We start from the raw sequence: 19,577 nt of genomic DNA, 5'->3' as shown, positions 1-19,577 counted from the left end.
GTGAGGCCAGGGTGCAGCCTTTAAAGATGCAAGTGTACCCCGCTTCCCCTTCTCTCAGCCCAGAAAGACCATTGAAAATGCAGATGCACCTCTGTTGCACCTCCACCCTCCCTGTGTACAGGCTGTCTGGAAAGTATGCACAAAGCTCAACTGTCACTCTGCCCAGACATAGATTCGAGTCAAGCTGCAAAACATCAGTCATAAGAATAAAAAAATGCTTACTTTCTAGAAGTGGATTTCTATAATGATAATAAAAAAATCCACCTACACCAGTAAGCAGCATTTCTCACTACCATTACACCCATACCAAACATGCCTATGCTGCCCCTCATAAATCAGACAATACCCCCTTGACATAAGGCAGGACATTTCCAATGCAATCCTAAGAGAAGGCAGCACTCACAGCAGTGAGAAACAAAATAGGTTGTTTGTTACTACCAGGACAGGCCACGCTATTAGGCACATGTCCTGCTTTCTACATATATAGCATCCTGCCCATAGTGCTAGGTAGGGCCTACCTTAGTGGTGACTTACATATAGTAAAAGGGGAGTTCTGGGGCTGGTAAGTTAGATGCCAGGTCCCTGTGGCAGAAGCGCAGGCCCTGCACTAGCAGGTCCGAGACAGGTTTGAAAGGCTACTTCTGTGGGTGGCGCAAGCAGCGCTGCAGGCCCACTAGTAGCTTTTAATTTACAGGCCCTGGGCATGGAGATGTCACTGTACAAGGGACTTACAGGTAAATTAAATGTGCCAACTAGGTGTAACCATTCATACCAACTTTAGAAGGGAGAGTGCCTGCCCTTTAGCACTGGTCAGCATTGATAAAGTGCTCAGAGTCCTAGAGCCAACAACAAGAGTTCAGTAAAAATAGGAATAAGGAGGCAAAAAGTCTGGGGATGAATCCGCAAAAAGGACCAGGTCCAACAGTAGTCCTTTAGGAGCTACTCAGCAGAGGTAATGTTTTCATGTTTGGTGCTGTCCGTATTAAAAAGGCACGCTCTAACGGATCGGAAGTGAGTGTACTAACCTGCCACTTTACTCAATATCACAACAGCTAATAGATTAGTGATATAGCTGGTCAAGGATAATGCAAAACATTCATAAAGAAATCAGACTTCTAAAATAGGTCAATCAGTGGTTTCTCTAACTATGTTATTTCCTTCACTTCAGGTTTCTTCTCTCTTGAACAAGAAGCTTGCCTAAAAAATACCGTTTTGGTGGTGACCTCCATTCATTACTAAAACACAGTGACTGAATAAAATACCAACATTCCAATTTTAAATTACACCATGTTTATACCCAGAAAAATACCTATAAGGAATAGTTTAAAATGCATTTTTAGACAAGCAGGCCAATGATTCTCCTACCAAGCATCCTCCAGTCACCAGAAAAGTGAAACCAGAGCTTACCTCCTTTTTTGAAGAACTGTGACAGTCTGTGAGGAATTTAAAGATGCCAGCTTCCACCCTGTGATATCCTGCACATAGTAATACCTTATATTAGTCACAGATTCATAGATGGTAGAAGTCATCAGACGAAAGTAAGAGTTTCCTCAGACCCCATCTGCAATGGAAGGCTGAACAACAAACTCTGGCTTCTTTGCTCGTCAGCTGTAGCTTATGTCTGCTACATCTCCAGTCTATCACAGGCAGCTAAAGCTGTATTAAGAGTGGAGCCAGGACGCCTATTGCCAGCAGGAACAGATGGCATGGAGACTCATGGACTGTGAGGCACCGTCATTGCGAGCTCCTGCCTGGTGTAATGTCAATAGACCAGTCATCTCCCCTGAAGACACTCTAGTTGTAAGTGCATGACTGTTTCCAAGGCAGATGGTGAAAGCGCCTGAACCCCCATTACAGCCTAACTAAGAATTAGAGAGCTTTAGACAAAACCTACAAATCAGCTGCCACCATTGTGGGCTCGATCTGAAGGGGTTAAGGATCTAAGAGAAACAACCCCCTTATGAATGGTAAATTGGTCTGACCCCAAGGGTACCACTTTACTACTCTGTCCTTTGAGGGTCCCTATGGATATTGTTAGCAAAAATACAACTTAAAGGTGTGGCCCTTCTTGAGAGAATGGAAACATGTGAGGGATGCCAGCTGCACAGGTAGTTGAGAACTTTCATCCTTACAGAGAATTTAAATGTCAACTGAATTATGCGTTGGCATTCTTTGGATCCCGCTTAGAGAAATTACTCTAAAGTAAAAGTAAATGCAAGAAAATCATGTCTCTTACACATAAGGGGGTCCAAACTGGGGTGACGTGACAAGCAAAACAACAATGGATTAAACCCAGATCTGTGACTGGGGGTGAGTGTTTGAAAAGTTTCAACACTCCATCCATCATTTTATTTTGTGATATTGCCTTACACATAAATGGTCCTCTAAAATCCTGCTTGGTGAAGTACATTGTTGGCTTCTAAGATCACCAATACTTATATTATTAATGAGTCTACGAGATTTCCACCTTCTTTTTAAGACATAGACAAAATTGTTAACAAATCCCCGTGTCTTGGAAAGAAATTTAAGATTAAATTACCCAAACCTCATGTGGAAATGTCGTCAATCACCAAATAGCTTTTGTGGCTGCGACAGCCCAGAACTGTGGTGATTTCCAAAGGAAAGCAAAACACTTCACTGTTCCAGCCTTGATTCTTCCAAAATATTATAAAATACTCCCCTCTCCCAGCCTGATCTTTGCCTTTCCCTCGCTATTAGAGCCATTAGGTGTGATCATGCAACATCCATAGTACACAAGTCATTATATTTTCCCACCTGTAGCAGTTTTTAAGAGGTCAGTGCAGACAATCATTAATCACACTTTCAAGATTAATTTATTCCACAGTTATGTATGGTTTTCAGTGAGCATCACTAAGGTGAATAACATTCTAAATGTAGTTTTTCACTGCAGTCATTAAGCAGGATGATTCACTTGGGGCATCACCTCTCATGAATCATAGCATCTCCCCACCCTCAACAGTGATACACAGTCACACACACACATGTACAAACACTGCATAATTATTATTCAAAACTGTAGGTAAATAAGATATAACCTATATAACACTACATTCATCTGGATCTGTTTTGGCACTGATTTTATCACACAGGTATTGTTACCAATCTGATTTGTTCTTTCTGCGTTGCTATTGTTATGTCTATGATAAACTGGTGATAAAAATAACATTTGTAACCTTTGAAAGAGTTTTAGCAAAAATTGATTAACCTCTAGTTCACAGCCTGAAATGATTTTATCCAAGTACGTCTTTAAGCAAAAAGGCTTTTCATGTGCAATGTTTTTAATGTAATATAACACAATCTTCTTGACTGTAAGAAATGTCATTAAACCAACAAAATTACATATTTTTCTAAGGCCCTATTTTATAAGTTAGCCTAACAGTAGAAACTATTTTCCATGTCACACTTTAAGGAACCACTAACTAGGCGTAGCCCATAAGTCTTCTATTTAACACAAAACTCTGATATTAATTTGTCATAACATCTTCAAGCTGTGTATCGGGATATATTTCTTAGTTTAGGACAGAAGAACATTATATATAGAGACAATACATAAGTACATTATATGGTTCAATCTTGCCATTGAGAAGTTCAGGCTACATCATTAACCAAGAACCCGATAGCTGGTACCTGTTATGTACTTTTTGATATTACATGATTACTTTGCAGCAGTTTACTTGAAAAAAGTTGTTTTCTTCAAGGTTCTGGTAATAATGGGCATTGAGTGGAAGTAGAATGTCTAGGGTGTGTTTACATTTCTTAAATAAATTGATAATATAATAAAGGTCATTTGGCAGGGTCAGTGAACTTAGGCTATTCAATGGCTGCGGCATTTTCTGTATAAATATAAATCTACTGCATTTGTCAGATAATTTGGGACATAATGTGCAAAATGTTCATATTTCACCAAAAACTGTTGTATCCCAAAAGGATAACCATTAAGCTGACAAAGAATGTGCTGCGTAATTTGCATTGTTTTGCTACATAATTTAGATAACTTTTCCACAAGATTTGATCCTCCATGCCACATAATCCAGGTAGTCCTTATAATTTTAAAGCTCTGCAGAGTGGGTTAGGGACTGTCATTTTGATGATGAAATCTGTTCTTCACATGTAAACATGAAACATTTCCTATATTTGAAGTTTCCTGGGAAACATAGGTTTATATGGAACCAAATTGTCTGCATTTTGTGCAATACAAAACACACACTCACATATTCACACATACATATTCAATAATAAAGCAAAGGTTAAAGTGATATTTTTGTTAGGTGTTGAAATGAGACAAGAACTATTGTTAAAAAACACGAAACCACTAAAATATGCAAATTATAATAAATTTGAACAATATTGTTCTTCAAATCTGATGAGTGATGTAATCTATTATGTCGTTTAACGTCATGAGTCATTTAATGTGTGAGGTCATAATAAGTGCGTGGTGGGGTTTCAGTGTTTTTAACATTAGTTTCTGATTCATTTCACCATCTACTATAACGTCACTTCAACCTTTGGTTATTTTAGTGAATTTCTGGTGTTTTTCGACACATTTGTTGTAAAGTGCCCTTTCTGGATGGTCACCCCCCACTTTTTGCTGCTTGATGCTGTGTATTTTCTGATCTGAAAATTCACTGTGTCCTGCTAATCAGACCTCAGTGCCAGTGCTGTTTCCCTTAAATTGTATTGTGATTTTGTAGACCCTATTGGCAAGGACTTTACCACCCCTGTAAGGCCCTAGTACCCAGGACAGGAATGGTAAAGGGGTCACTAGGGCTTCAGCACTGATTGTGCCACCCTGCTTGGCCCGAGTAAAAGCAAGGCCTGCAGAGCTGTCATGTCAGCCTTCATGATCAGCTTGTCTGCTCGAGTTTGACTCTGCCCACACCAAGTGCAGACAGAGTCCCTTCACTGCCCATAGTATAGGTCACTCACCCCTGATGCAAGCGTCCTATAGCCCAGGAGGCAGGGTGCACTTTGTTATGAGTGAGGACATATATGCAGAAGCATATATGACCCTGTCATAGCATTGAAAATGTAATGCTACCGAAAGTGACTGTTAGGCCATAGGATAACATGGGCTGGCACGTGGGCAAATGCCAGATGTCCAGCTCGATGATGGCCCAACCGATTTCCTCTGTGTTTGATGTCAAACACTGTGCTTTTTATCCCTGAGCCTGGTTCTCATGCCCAGGATTAGCTAGCATGTACCCTGATGGCACCCTTAGAGGATGCCCACCAAGTTGCCAGCTTTCTCTTGCCTTGGTGCACTCCCCGAGCCATTTTCCATCAAGACAAGAGTCTGCCTCCTATTGGTTGTTCTAACACTTTCCCCAGGACTGAGACAAAAGGCCTGGGCAGGGAGGAGGTCACAAGTCTACCCCCCCAGGATGGTGTTGTGATGTGGCTCGTGGCTGTTTACATATTTAGCCTCGAGCCAAACTTGTAGAACGTGGTGCGACGTTCCTTTCCCGACAGTTGGCTTGCTGATCGGGAAAGAGACAGCGTCGCGTTGGAAGAGCTCCTGATTAAATTACATGTTTCCTTTGAAGCTTGTGCTGGCGTGTTTACCTTCACAACATTTTTATGGCGACGAAGGTCAGCATCTGACTTACCTCTTCCAACGCAGATGCATGGGACCCACAGTAAGAGCAGTCGGTAAAGATGTTTATGGATATCATCAGCAAGGTGCTTGTTAAAACTTAATTGATGATCACAATCGGATCACTAGACTTTTTATTGAAGTATATTGTCAGATGAACGGCGTTTTATTTACGGACGCTTGCGCAGTTGTCTCCGTGTCCGAGTTACCTAGCAACGCTGCAGTTGTCTCTGAGTCTCCTAGCAACAGTTCTGGCAGCCATCTTGAGTTGTTGGGATAATTCTCATTACGTTTAATGGCACATGAGTAACATTTGGAGAACATCTACTGTATGCACGGTTAATATATCAACAGGATTGTAATGAAGGTGCCTATTACGGTGATGGGCACACCTGGATCTGTCTTCTGACGCCGTTAATGACATTATTCCATTTCTTCTTCATTTTAATGGTGATGGATGCATCTGCTTCTTAGTAACATTATTTACTTTGGCATTTTGTGTATTTATCACCATATTGGACACTCGGTACATTTAATTCTTTGTTTGGGTCAAGACCATGGAGATCACAACCTCTGCGATACATTTGCCACCTTTGTTCTTAGCTCAACCTGGGAATCCACCTATACCGTGGGAAGAGTGGATTGATATTTTTGACAATTACTTAGAAGCTTTAGATGGCTTGGGGTTCTCTTCAAACAGGAAGAAAGCCATTTTACTTAGTTCCTTGGGTAATGAAGGACAACATGTTTTCAAATATCTTCCAAAAGCAGTTGATCAGGATGGGCAGTCCATAGATGATGTTTTTTTGGAAGCTAGACGGAAATTGGAAGTAAGGTTTGCTAAAGTGGAAAATGTAGTTTTGCAAAGGTACAAATTTTACACGCAACCTCAGAGAGAGGGCGAGTCGATTGATGAATTTGTTGCTCGTTTAAGAGAACTTTCTGTAAAATGTAGGTTTGGAGCAATGACTGAGGAATTAATTAGAGATCAACTTATAGTACAGTGTAGGAGCAAGAAGATGCAAGAAAGATTGTGGGCGGCGAAAGACCTGAAATTGAAAGATGCCATAGAAATCGCAAAGGTTGTATAAGAGTCAGAGCTATGTATGAAGCAGATGGACAGGAGAGGGGTCAAAGAAATTGGGGAGGTATCATTGGTTGAGGGTGACGTAGCGGTTCTGAATAAATAGCTGTGTGACAAAGTTGTCAATACTTCCTTCAATTCTAGCAAGATTAATAGCAAGGTATGTGGGAAGTGTGGTAGTAAATTTCACACTTCAGAATTCAAAAATTGTTTTGCACAAGGGAAAGAGTGTCGGAGGTGTGGACGCAAGGGGCACTTTGCGAGAATGTGTAGAGAGAGGGAACATGTTAAAGGGAAAGTGGCCACTGTCGCAGATGCTGGTGGTAGTACATCCATGAACAACAAGCTAGAGAGGGTGCTTTGTGTGTCTGAGTTTGATAATGTTGCAGTACGAGTGAAGAGGATGCAGAGGCCTAAAGCTGAATTTATTGTAAAGAATGTGCCTGTAAATTTGATGATAGATTCTGGTTCACTTTATACCATTGTTCCTAAGGATTTGTTTCTTCAGAAGTGGCCGTCAGCCAGATTGTTGCCGAAAGACATTAATCCTGGCGGCTATCAGGGTGAACAAATAGATATTATTGGATACATGCTTACAGAAATAAGGTTTAAGGGAGGGAAGGTGGTAGGCAAAGTCTATGTGGCAGAATCTGGACCACCAATTTTGGGTTGGCAACATCAATATGATCTGTGCATTGTCATCAATCCATGTGCTCCTAGCCAGGTTACTGTTATTGATGATGTGTCAGTAGGTGATATCCTGGAAGGTGCCAGGGAGGTGTTTAGAGATGAAATGGGGGAGTTAAGAAATTATATCCTTTAAATTAAATTGAAACCGGGTGTTGTTCCGGTTCAGCACAAAATCAGAAAAATATCAGTGTCAGTAAAGGGTGGTGTTAAGGAACTTCTGAACGAAATGCTTGACAATGGTGTCATTGAAACTGTGGAAGCCTCAGAATGGTTGTCACCCGTTGTTATTTAAAAAAAAAAAAGATGGAAGTTTGAGACTCTGTGTGGACCTGAGAGGTTTGAATCAAAGCATCATAACTGACAATTTTCCTTTGCCTAACATCAATGAGATGATCTTACTGATGAAAGATGCCAAGTACTTTTCCAAGTTGGACCTCAAGCACGCTTATCATCAAATAAGACTTCATCCATCGTCCAAGGCTCTCACTGCTTTTATCACTATGGAGGGCACGTACCAGTTTACCCGGATGCCTTTTGGATTGGCATCTGCTGCCAGTGTATTTCAGAGGATGATGGGTCATATTTTTAATGGTTTGGAAAATGTACTCTTTTTTCAAGATGACATTCTTGTTTTTGGCAATACAATTGAAAATCACAATATCACATTGAAGAGGGTGTTAGACAGACTTTTGGAGTCTGGGTTGACATTACGTCAAGAAAAGTGTCAGTTTTTGATGAAGGAGGTGGAGTATCTTGGACATTCGATATCGCAGGAAGGTGTTAAACCAAAAAAAGACTTACTTAATGCCATCAGGTCGGCGCCAGCTCCTAAAGACACAGATCAATTACGGTCATTTTTGGGGCTTATCGAATATTTCTCCAAGTTTGTCAAAGACTTTGCTAGCAAAACTGAATGTTTAAAGGTGCTCTTACGCAAGGGAGCAAGTTTTGAGTGGGGAATGGCACAGAGTCAATGTTTTCAATTGATCAAAGATGAGGTGTGTGGTGCGGGTGTCTTGGTACCTTTTGACACAAGAAAAAAAAACATTATCACTGTTGATGCAAGCGCACTGGGCATTGGTGCGGTTTTGTCACAGTGGCATGGATCTGTTGAGAAAACTGTTGCCTTTGCTTCTCGCACGTTAACAGCTGCAGAGAGATGTTATGCAGTTATTGAACGAGAGGCATTGGCTGCAGCATGGGGTGTGGAATACTTTCGTACATATGTATGGGGTAGTAACATCACGTTGCGTACAGATCATAAGCCTTTGCTTAAAATTTTGTCACCTGGTGGGACTGGTAAGGGCTCAGTGAGACTAGCAAGATTAGCTTCACGTCTACAAGAATATAACTACAATGTTGAGTTCATTCCTGGGTGGAAGAATGTACAGGCTGATTGTCTTTCTCGTTTGGCTCTTGATTGGCAAATGGTGGATAAAGTGAATGTACAAGAGAGTGAGTGTGAGGGTGCGGTAGCATCGGTGTGTGAAGTTACGCAATGGAGTAAAGGAGTTGTGAATGAAACAGAAAGGGATATGGCAATGAAGGATGATGTGATTTTAGAGAGGGTCATTGAATTGGTAAGAAAGGGTGGCAGAAGAGATAGTACTCTTCCCGTGTTGGTACGACCGTTTAACAAGGTGTTAGATGAACTCTCAGAGGTTGATGGGAGGATAATATTGCGTGGAGAGAAGATTGTCCCACCAGGAGGTGTACGGAAAAAATTGTTTGATATTGCGCATGAGGGTCATCTGGGACAAACAATTACCAAAAGGAGGTTGAGAATGGAGTTTTGGTGGCCTGGGATGGATGATGATGTGGTGAGATGGGTTGAGAGGTGTTCGGTGTGTCTAAAAAGTGAGAAAAGGTTAAAAGTGGGAAGACAGTCTGATGGAGGTAATATAGCTGACCCAGGTAGGCCGTGGCATAGTGTGTGCATGGAGTTTATTGGACCTTTGGCCGGTGTAGGCAGAGGTAAGAGATTTGCACTGGTTATGGTGGATGTACATTCCAAATGGCTTATTGTCAAGTTTATGTCAGAAGTTACGACTGCTGCGACCATAAGTGTTTTGAGGGAGATTTTTACTGAAGAGGGGTTTCCTGTGGTGCTGATCACTGACAATGGTACACAGTTGATGTCTTATGAGATGAAAGTGTTTCTGGACGCTTGTGGAGTGAAGCATATACGTACAGTGTTGTACAATCCTCGTGCAAATGGTATTGTTGAACGGGCTAACCGCATGATTAAAGGTGGGCTACAACTGGCTGTTGTTAACAGTTTGGATGTTGACTTGGTAATTTCAGATATGGTATGGGCGCATCGATCCACTGAGAATCTTGTTTCTGGGAGGGTACCATTTGAGATCATGAGAGGCAGGAAACCGGTGGGTAAACTCAAAACTTCATGGATGGAGAAATTGATCAAAGGTTGTAGTGAGTATGAGGGTGAGCATATAAGTGAGTTAAGGTGTAATGATGCAAAGATTAAGCCGGGTGATTGGGTGAAAATCAAGACTGGAAGAATAAAAAAAGGAGTTTGCAAGTTTTTAGGTCCTTTCAAAGTTCGAAATGTTTACAGGTGGCATGTGTTGCTTGAAAATGGGCAGCGTTGGAGCTTTAGACGGGTCGCTAAATTTGCTTCTCATTGGTCTGGGAACAGTGAGTTGAGCAGTGATGATTGTAGTGGTTATATGCTGATGAGTGATGAAGATGTTGTAGGACCTTGTAGATATCAGGAGGGTGAATGTGTTCAGGATGGGGGTGGTGTTGCCATGAACGCTATGTGTTCATCCTCTAGTGATTTGAAGGAAAGGATTCCTAGGGTTAGTAGGCCACCCACATTTTTGAATGATTATGTAACTTAATGCCTTAATTTATTTATGTGTTCTGTTAGTATATTTAGGCCCGTATTTATACTTTTTTTGCGCCGCATTTGCGTCGTTTTTTGACGCAAAAACGGCGCAAACTTGCAAAATGCCATTGTATTTTGTAGGTTTGCGCCGTTTTGCATCAAAAAGCGGCGCAAATGCGGCGCTAAAAAAAGTATAAATACGGGCCTTAATCTTTAGTTTCTGGTTGTAATGTTTTTGTTGTGTTATTTTGTTGATTCTCTTATGTATTGTTTTGGGTTTTCTATTCTCCTCAATGTTGTTAACGGAGAGGGATATGTCGTGATGTGGCTCGTGGCTGTTTACATATTTAGCCTCGAGCCAAACTTGTAGAATGTGGTGCGACGTTCCTTTCCCGATAGTTGGCTTGCTGATAGGGAAAGAGACAGTGTCGCTTTGGAAGAGCTCCTGATTAAATTACATGTTTCCTTTGAAGCTTCTGCTGGCGTGTTTACCTTCACAACAGATGGCTAGTGTTTACAGTGATCAAGGCGATGAGTCTCAAAGGCTTTCACCACCCTTGAAATGTAATCTCTTGTCCCCCACTGGAGGACAAAGCCCTTCCCGCCCTGTTTAGGCTGACAGGCAGGAAAATCAGTTATTCTGGAGGCATAGATCTCCAAGAGGATAGCCACACCTTTAGGGTGGGCTTGGAGGTCTTTACAGCCAATGAAAGGTTCTGCCATGTTAGCAAACCTTGAAATTAGAGGGTTGTGGGTAGGAAAGTGACGTACTCCCACAGGAAGGCACCACCTCAGGGGCGGACTAGCAGCAGGGACCAGTAGCCCATTAGCCACTGTCCCTCACACCCTTAACACCCCTTAAACTAGGATTTAAGGGGCTCCCCTGGCACCAGAACCTCAGTTCTGACTTCGAATCAGAGAAGAGTCACAGAGAAGACGCTGTCACCGACAACAAGACTTTGGACTTCGCAGCAGCGCAAAGAGAGGACACTGAAGTGCCCTGAAGAGACCATATACTGGAGCTGTGTGTTCGACAAGTGCCCGTGGCAAAAGATCATTGCTCCTAGCAAGAGGGACTACAGTGGGCACCAGAAACTGAAGCAGACTCCCCTGACTGGTGGAACCAGTCACCTGCAACCTGCAGAAGAATCGTTGTGCTGTGTCACAGGACGTGCAACCCATCAGGCTCTTCTTGAGTGAGCTCAAAGAAAGTCAGGGTCCTGCATCCCAAGAGTTTTAGTGAGGCTCACACCAAGTTTCAAGCCTCTGCACCACTCTGTTGACCTCCAGCCAACGAAGTACCTGTGGACTACTTTTGCCGCTGCAAAGGCTTGTCGTTAACCAGCCCGGTAACTGACCCCTTCCCAGACATCACTGTCTCTGGAGCAACTCCCAGCAAGAGTGAACAATGTCAGCAACAACCCCACTGCTCAGATCATACATCCTTCAGAAAGTACCTTCCACCAAGTGGCGAAACATCTTCGGCGCGACCCTTCCGTGATTGACAGCTGCAAGGTTACCTCTGCACCTGGAGCCGCCAGACATGGTTGCGAAGTTCCAGGTGTGGAATCCAGGTCCTGGGACTCCAAATGCCTCTACTCTCCGAGTGTAGAGTGTAGATCTACCTTCAAGTGTGTTTTTGTTGAGTGCTGCAACTTCAGCAGTGCCCATGGATCCCGTCAGCACCAAGGACAGCCAGAGCACTTCTGCACTGTGTAACCCTGGGCAAGGTAACAAGATACTGTCTGTTAAGACTTGGTCTAGGGACCCGCAAGAACCTAACTCCAGGTGGGTTCCATGGAACTCACCCCCCAAGTGACAACTGCACACTGTGCTTTCCTCCATTGACTTCAATGGTATCGTTTGACAACTAAAAGTGTATCTATTTTTAAATGCTTTACAAATCTGCAACTCCGATTGTATGTAAGATACAAAGTTCATTTTGGTGTCTAAATTAAGATACAAATCTGCTATATTTGCCTAAATTGGTGTTGGATTTCTTTTGAGTCGTGTCAATTACTTATTGTCCATGTCATGGTTGTAAAAAGCTGTACACATGTCCCTCTAAGTAGCCTGATTGCTCTTTTCCACCCTACCACGACTGAGCTAAGTGTTACTGGTGTGAACCTGAGGTCTATTTATTGGTAATGTGTTAGTATTACATGGTAAGATGCCCCAGTCATTACACATAATACTGCCACCTTGCTACAATATTCTAAATTGGCCCTGCACCCATCTCGCCACAAGCCCTCAAACCTGTTGCACAAGGCCTTAATCTGTGCGCAACAGAGGTTGGCTGCAAAGCCTGTCCTCATAGCCCAGCCCTGTTCACAGCCCTTCACTGGCACACAACCCCGCTGCGCACCTCCTTTGGCTGTACACAGTGGGGTTTGGGTTGCACCCAATTCTCAGCAGGCGGCCAACCATTGCTGCGCACAGCCTTTGGTTGTGCACAGCGGGGGTTAGCCACTTGGCAGCAAGAACTACCCGCAGGGCCTTGCCTCATGGCCAGGCCTTGTGGTAAACACTGCAAGGGCAGCCAATCTCCACTGCGCAAAAGGTTGTCTACCAAACTGGTTAGTATTTCAAAATTAGGGAGCATACAGGTTCTGATGTGACAGAAGGGGGGTAAGACTCATTTAGAAGTAGACCTGGAGTGTGTGCAGTTTAATTCAAGAAAGAAATATCTGCAGCATGTTACCTGCTACTGCTGCAAGAAAAGCTCCTTCGTGGTGGCGACCTAGAACACAAAAAAATGTGGGTTGCCTCAAAGAAGTGTATGAATAAAAAAAAAAAGGAAAAATCACGAAGGGAGCCAGTGAACGGATGGCAAATATGAATCTTAGGTTTTAAACCTAGAAAAAGAATGTCTTTGCAAACCTCTGAAAAGGGACTGAAAGCAAATATGCCATTAACCTTAAAACAAACGTTTCTGATATTTCAGACAATATATTTAAGTACAATTTAATTATGCACAGCCAGCCTTTGATTTTAGAAATAATGAATTACGTATAAACTGCTTATGTTTTTTAACCAGCAGTAAACTGTATAAGCAGGAACAGATTACTAGTTTTTGGTTTCAACAAGCTACAAATGGTGAGGTGAGGCTGCTGGACTGACAGCCAAGTAGAATTTGCTGAAAAGGTTTGCCAGTTGTTGCGATTTATTTAGGTGATTGGCGAAGGGGGGTTTGTGGATTTTTCCTGCATTTTGTTAGCCAAGCTTCTGCAGATGTTGTGCAGACATGTGGCAATGTAAACAGCTGAACTGAATGGTCGGGAATGAGTGAGTGGTCGAGGAAGCCGCTGCCGATTTGGTTAATGTTGGAGAAGGCTGAGAACAGCTTGGGCATACCAAAGGACAGTGCAACCTGATGACTGGCCATGCCTGGGTCATGTGATATGACACCAGCAAAGCTGAATGGGGCACGCTGGTCACATAACACTGAAACTTAATCTCAGAGCAATGATGGTACAGCCTGAACAGATCTTCAACTGTAGTAGGATCGCCAAAATTACTCTTGCCAAAAAATTACATTTTTAGGCAGTAATCGCGGCACAAACCATAAAATATCGCACCCTATAAACACCAATGCCTGTGGTGCTGCAATACACACTTGCGGCTTCTAAAACACAGTAAAATGATAATGATCAGAACTGCGACAATATGACCCACACTGATCACATGTTGTACCAGCGTACCCACTTTCATAAAAAAAAAGGTGCAAATACTTAAAGATTGTAGATAATAACTGAGCAGCTTGTAGATGGGACGAGGCACCTGTAGATGGTGAAAAGTTTTCTGCTGTAATCACTGGAGCACTAGAGTGGGTCCCTGCTTTTGCCCCGGGGGACTAGTGAGTGTGCTGCTCAGTTTACAAACAGAAAGGAGCACTAGAGTGAGTCCCTGCTCATGCCCCACATTGGGGGGCCGAGGGGTATGGGGTGTTCTGGTGATTGCGCTGCTCCGTTTACAAATAAAAAGGAGCACTAGAGTGCTTGGGCTGGGTGACTGGTGAATGTGCTCCTCAAAGCAGGCAGAGGGACTGACAAGACATTCCTGCAAAGCAGATGAAAACAGTACTTGGGCCTCGTAATCCTGATAAGAGCTGGCACATGAAGAACAACAGGAAATAGTGTGCAACTGCAAATAGAAACTGAGGAAAAGTAAGTGGCAAGCACCTGAACCAATGAAGTGTGAGGGCAGGATGTAAGCCCCTTTTATTTAAGATTTATATTAAACACAATAGATTTCACAAGCACAGCACAAGGGCTGTGCAGGTGAAACCTGAAAAAAGGTTTCCTGTGTTATTGGCTCATATGGCATACATTGTAAAACTGTAAATAGCTTATCTTGAAGGTGATGAAAGTGGAAAATAAAATATGCAAGCACATATCGTTTGCTCATCTTTCTGCTGACGCCCTTTTTTATGTAACTGTGACTTTGTGCTGAACTGTAATTACCTTTTTACAAGTTTTCATAATATTATTCAATATTCCTAAATTGAAAATGTACTAGTCCATCTCTTATTGTTTGAAAGGTAATGGAATATTTGTCCCAAGTTCTTTAAAATAGGGTGAATAATTTAACCAAAAAGATTGTTGGTTGTAATTTTTGAGAAAGTTGCACTACACAAATAGTCAATTCTCTAAAATGTATATTTATTTTCTCCTCAGGTCTTTGGCAAACTGAGTATTATTCAGATCAGAAACCGTGACTTTAATTATGTGCATATAAACTAATGCCTGCCCTGACCTAAAGGCCTTCCTACTGCTGTCTATCCATAAGAACAGAATGGCACCAACAACTTCGTACCTACATCTTGTCCTTCATTTAAATGAACATTGCACTTTAGTGCCATGCACTATGAATACCACACTGCCACTACTGTGAATACAGAAATTGTAATTTCAATATTTTCTGTTTCTGTAAAATAACAAAGAAGGGGTGATCTGTACAAGGCAATTTATAAAAATGTTTACATTGATCCAATGGTATAAAGTGATGTATGAACGCTATATCCTTTCTTTGTAGGCCGCAGCAGGCAAAATCAGGTTGTAGACATGTTATAGGAAAATTAAGCCAGCAAGTGACATTGTCTTAGAGCATCACGTTCTTGACTACTGCTGCAGGTTACTACAACATCCAATATAGTGTGTCATTCTCAAAAGATTAGCATGCCATAGTCCCGCATACGTGTGCAAAACTCACAGTTAGCAAGAGAACACAAACTAATTTACAGAATCAGGAATGGTGGAATCTTACTCTTGTATCTTGCAGTTCCAAACAGGATAGATCTAGTGTAGTAGGTTTTCCTAATTCCTAAAAGTTCAGTGAAAACCTGCAAATGTGTAATTGTGTGTGAATTCATAAATATTTCCAGGTAGATTCCCACCAAGGAAACACCTACAAAACTACTTCAGTGGTGAAAAGAGAAGGATGTACATTTAAGAGAGTGTAAGGAAAAAGGAGTCCCCATAGGGAAAAATATTTTCCTTGTAGGTAAACAAAATGTATGCAAGTGCACATATACTTACTTAAATTTCCACGATTATTCATGGCAAGGGCTGGTAGAAAAGATTAGATGAAAAGGGACTCAAGAGAAATCTGCATCTCCTTATTTCATTTGTGGAGGAAAAATGGGATAAAAAAAGCTCAAATCTGCCATATGAGTAAAGTAGATAAACAGATGGACTTGTTTCCCGAACTCAGAAAAAGCCTGTGTTCAAGCTGACCTTCCATTACTGCATGGCAAGACTTTGGACAAGGAGGTGTGGGCTGCCCAGGGATATTCAGAATGGCTGCTACCAGCCAATTAGAGTAATTCAAACACAGGAAGCTTCTCATCCAATAAAAATAGGGTTGTATGTTAGCACCATCATGATTGCCTGCTGACTTCCAATCAGAACAGCCTCGAACGAATCAACATGTCATCTAGGACATTAACATCACAGCAGTCCAGCTTACCCCCTTTTTGGTTGGCTCATTTTAGGAGGTTTGAGAGCATTCATAAATGTTAGATCTGCACCATAATTGGTCTAGCACTAAACCTGGCATTATTGTGTACTTCAAAATGTCAGAACCTTTCTCCAACTACTTGCGGAAAACTCAGGCTTTGTTAATTGCCTTGTGGCTATTCTATCAAATCTCGGAGAACGTTCTGCTGCAATTACAAGGGGAACTTGAGTATGTTCTCCAATTATTTTTTAACTAAAGATCTGTATAAGTTACACAGCTTTGGACCACTTTTTAAAGCCAGGGAGCTCTCCATTAAAAACTCAATAGCTGGTTCCGGCAGGTCCATATTGTGAACCAGGACTTCCATTTGTATGTTTCTACGCAGATTGACTGCAATGAGACTTGTGAGTTCAAGGGTAGGCTCATGTAAGGCTTGGTAGTTATTTGTATATCACAGTAGCCCAGCTGCCTTGAGAGCCACAGTGAAATCAAGGAGGAATTTCTTTTTCCAAAAAATAGTGGAGCTTGATAAATTGCTGATAGCGGGCCATGCAGTAAACGTGAGTCTTGAACCAGCTTGCACTCATGCACCCACAACGACAATCGACATGCCTAGTGCTATGCCTAATATGAATAAATGGAAGTTCTCAGACCACTGGCTAGAAGTTCAAGGTGTAGTGTATTGTGGGTATGAACATCTTACTACTACACTGTGCAAGCCTCATCCACCCCGTATTGCAATCCCCACTGGGCCTTCCTGAGATCCACCAGCTGGCAAGAAGGATGTCATGTTGTGACAGGGCTAAATTCATGGAAGGTAAATTTAGGGAAACACCTCAACAGCAGAAGTAAGGTTGGTGCTCTGACACAAGCTACTGGTGGTGTGATAAGGGCATGGGTTGTTGCTATAATCCCATCAACACTGCTGCTATTCCTCCAAATCAGCAAGAGCTACTGGAAATTATAGGTGATGTGACAGGTCACCATGTTGGCACCTGCATGCGTTTCCTTTCTTACTGTGTCAAAATATTGTTTTAATGTGCATTTGACTGTATGTTATTCTCTCTCAGTATACACTAATTTGATACTCTAAAGCAGAACTGTTTTATCATACTTGTGATTGGCAGTAGATGTAGGTTACATTATTTGCGTCTTTTCATTTGGCATGTGTCTCGATTCGTTTTATTCTTGAATAAAAAAAATTATATGATGTTTCCCAGGTGTAAATGATGTATTCCCACTAGCACACAATTTATTTCTTCATTGTTTTCCTTCCTTGGGATTTGGACTTTTGGCAGAGAAGCTATCCCTTAGCTAAGAATTACTCTTCATATCTCATTTCCTTCTTTGGTTCTAGCGTTCTCTCCTTAGGTCATGATTTTACACTTCAGATCCGGAGTCTCCATTTAAATAAGGACTACGACCCACAGCCAGGGAGTTGCAGGACAAAAAACTGCCAGGAGGTGGAAGGGAACAGACAAGCAGATGAAGTAGGCATTGTACTGGGTGGATGGAAATGTATTGCACCTTTCCTGTTGTCCAGTTAAGAATTCTCCCAATAGGGTCCAAGTGATTTTCATGCGCTGGGCTGCTTACCTTAGTTCATATGGACTTAGTTGTAAAAACAATATTAATACAGAAAAAAAATCTGGAAACTATATGGATTTCTATAAGAAACTATCTAATGTATGCTGGTGGGAATTTAAGGTGACCGGTTATACATGGATTCTACTGGATTCAACTGCATATTGGGAGGGATCGACCCACAGAAATTAAGGGTTCAGTCATGGCCCCTTTCTTTAAGAAGGGAAGAGTTAATTTGTCATCAGTTACACAATTTGTGGGATGTTCTGTCCATTAGCTAAATTTTCACCTATGTATTTGATTGACTGGAATGAAAAAAACATCTTGCCTGCACACATTTGGGACATGGGACATACATGAAGCATATTACTGCCATCCTGGAGTTAGCAAAAGCATTTAAGGGCACACAGTGCAGCACCACTTTTCTTGCGCCCTTTACCGCCCCCCTACCACCACCATGTGTGCGCCGTATTTAAAATATGGCGCACCATGGCACAGGGAAGGGGGGGGGCAATAGCGTCATCTTTTTATGACGCTATTGATGTAGTCTGCAGGAGTAGCGCCAACATTTTGGCACTACTCCTGCAGAGAACATAGGGGCCCATTGTAAACGATGGAGTGCCTCCTTTTAACGCCTGCTCTGAGTAGAGGTTAAAAGTGCCTTAAAAAATTACATAAGGAAATCTGCTAGATTTCCTTGCGCCAATTTTCCGGCCCCCCTAATGGTTCAGGCATAATGTAGCGCAAAGGGTTACAAAGTGGTGCAATGCATGTATTCCAGCACTTTGTAAATATGGCGCAGGATTATGGCCATGTTGGGCCACATTAGCGTAAAAAATAATGATGCTAATGTGGCACAAGGAGGCGCTAGGGGCTCTTAAATATGCCCCTTAGTGTAGTCGCAATGCCACTGTGTGGTGTTCTGTATCTAGGCCATGACCTAGCATGATTCTGTTTCTACAGTATGATGCAGAACAATATAGTATCTATGTAGTGATGCAGACCATTAGAATGTAGGGTGGTTGCTAAGGGAGTGGGATGAAGTAATCATTGACAGTTGATCTGAGGCGGTGAAGTGGATGTGGTTTCTTCTACAGATGTACTTATTAAAGAAGATGAACAATACTACAATTTGCTTATTTTATTAATTGCACCTCCATCTTACATTTGGCGACGAGTGTGGAAGAAACCTGCTGTCCTGATCCCCTGGAGGAATCACCAAGGGAGAGACCCTAGCACCTATTCAACAAGAAACAACGGCGTCAATTGCAAAAAGACAAAAAGTGAATGACCTAGCTTCAAGAAATCTCGTCTATGCTGGAGCCTGCCACACCTTTGGAAACCCTGCTTCAAGATTTTTCATTTCTTTGCTGTGCAACATTGTTAAATCAGTATTGTGAGATTCGCGTGCGGCTCGCATTGTCTTCGCGTTTACAGGAAGAAGATATTGGCTGTTTGTCATGCTTAAATCGAAATTGGGAGGCACGCGCACAACCCATGTTGGCAAATTGGGAGGCTCACGTGCGACTCAAACTGGTCCTGTGCTTCCTGGTGGAAGTTGTGCATTTCAAAGTATTGCCAGGCTACGTGTTCTTTCTCTGAGGTGTGGCCTGGCTACACTGCTCTTGCAAGGCCAAAGCCATACTGCTGCTGTACTGAAGCCTGAATCTCTGGGCCTGTGCGTGTTGTGGCGCTATGATATGTTGATGAAGCTCAGCCCGATGTCCTCAAGCTCACGCAGACACATTGGACAACTGGAGTGCATCTATTTAGTTTTAATGGGAATCAGTTTAGCT

General features: G+C 42.2%; 1 protein-coding gene across 1 annotated transcript in view; it reads left to right on the top strand.

The window, feature by feature from the left end:
* LOC138277681 (tetraspanin-36-like) overlaps nt 1-17,411 on the top strand; it is a 133,136-nt gene extending 115,725 nt beyond the window's left edge. The window contains exon 7 of the mRNA XM_069219232.1: nt 14,916-17,411. Within this exon, the coding sequence (XP_069075333.1) occupies nt 14,916-14,981 (66 nt within the window). The 3' untranslated portion in view covers nt 14,982-17,411. The remainder of the gene's footprint in view (nt 1-14,915) is intronic.
* Nucleotides 17,412-19,577: the final 2,166 nt, after the last annotated feature.

The sequence above is a fragment of the Pleurodeles waltl genome, chromosome 1_1 (genome assembly GCF_031143425.1).
Source record: "Pleurodeles waltl isolate 20211129_DDA chromosome 1_1, aPleWal1.hap1.20221129, whole genome shotgun sequence".
In the NCBI taxonomy this organism is placed as follows: domain Eukaryota; kingdom Metazoa; phylum Chordata; class Amphibia; order Caudata; family Salamandridae; genus Pleurodeles; species Pleurodeles waltl.
This window is presented reverse-complemented; position numbering and strand designations above follow the sequence as displayed.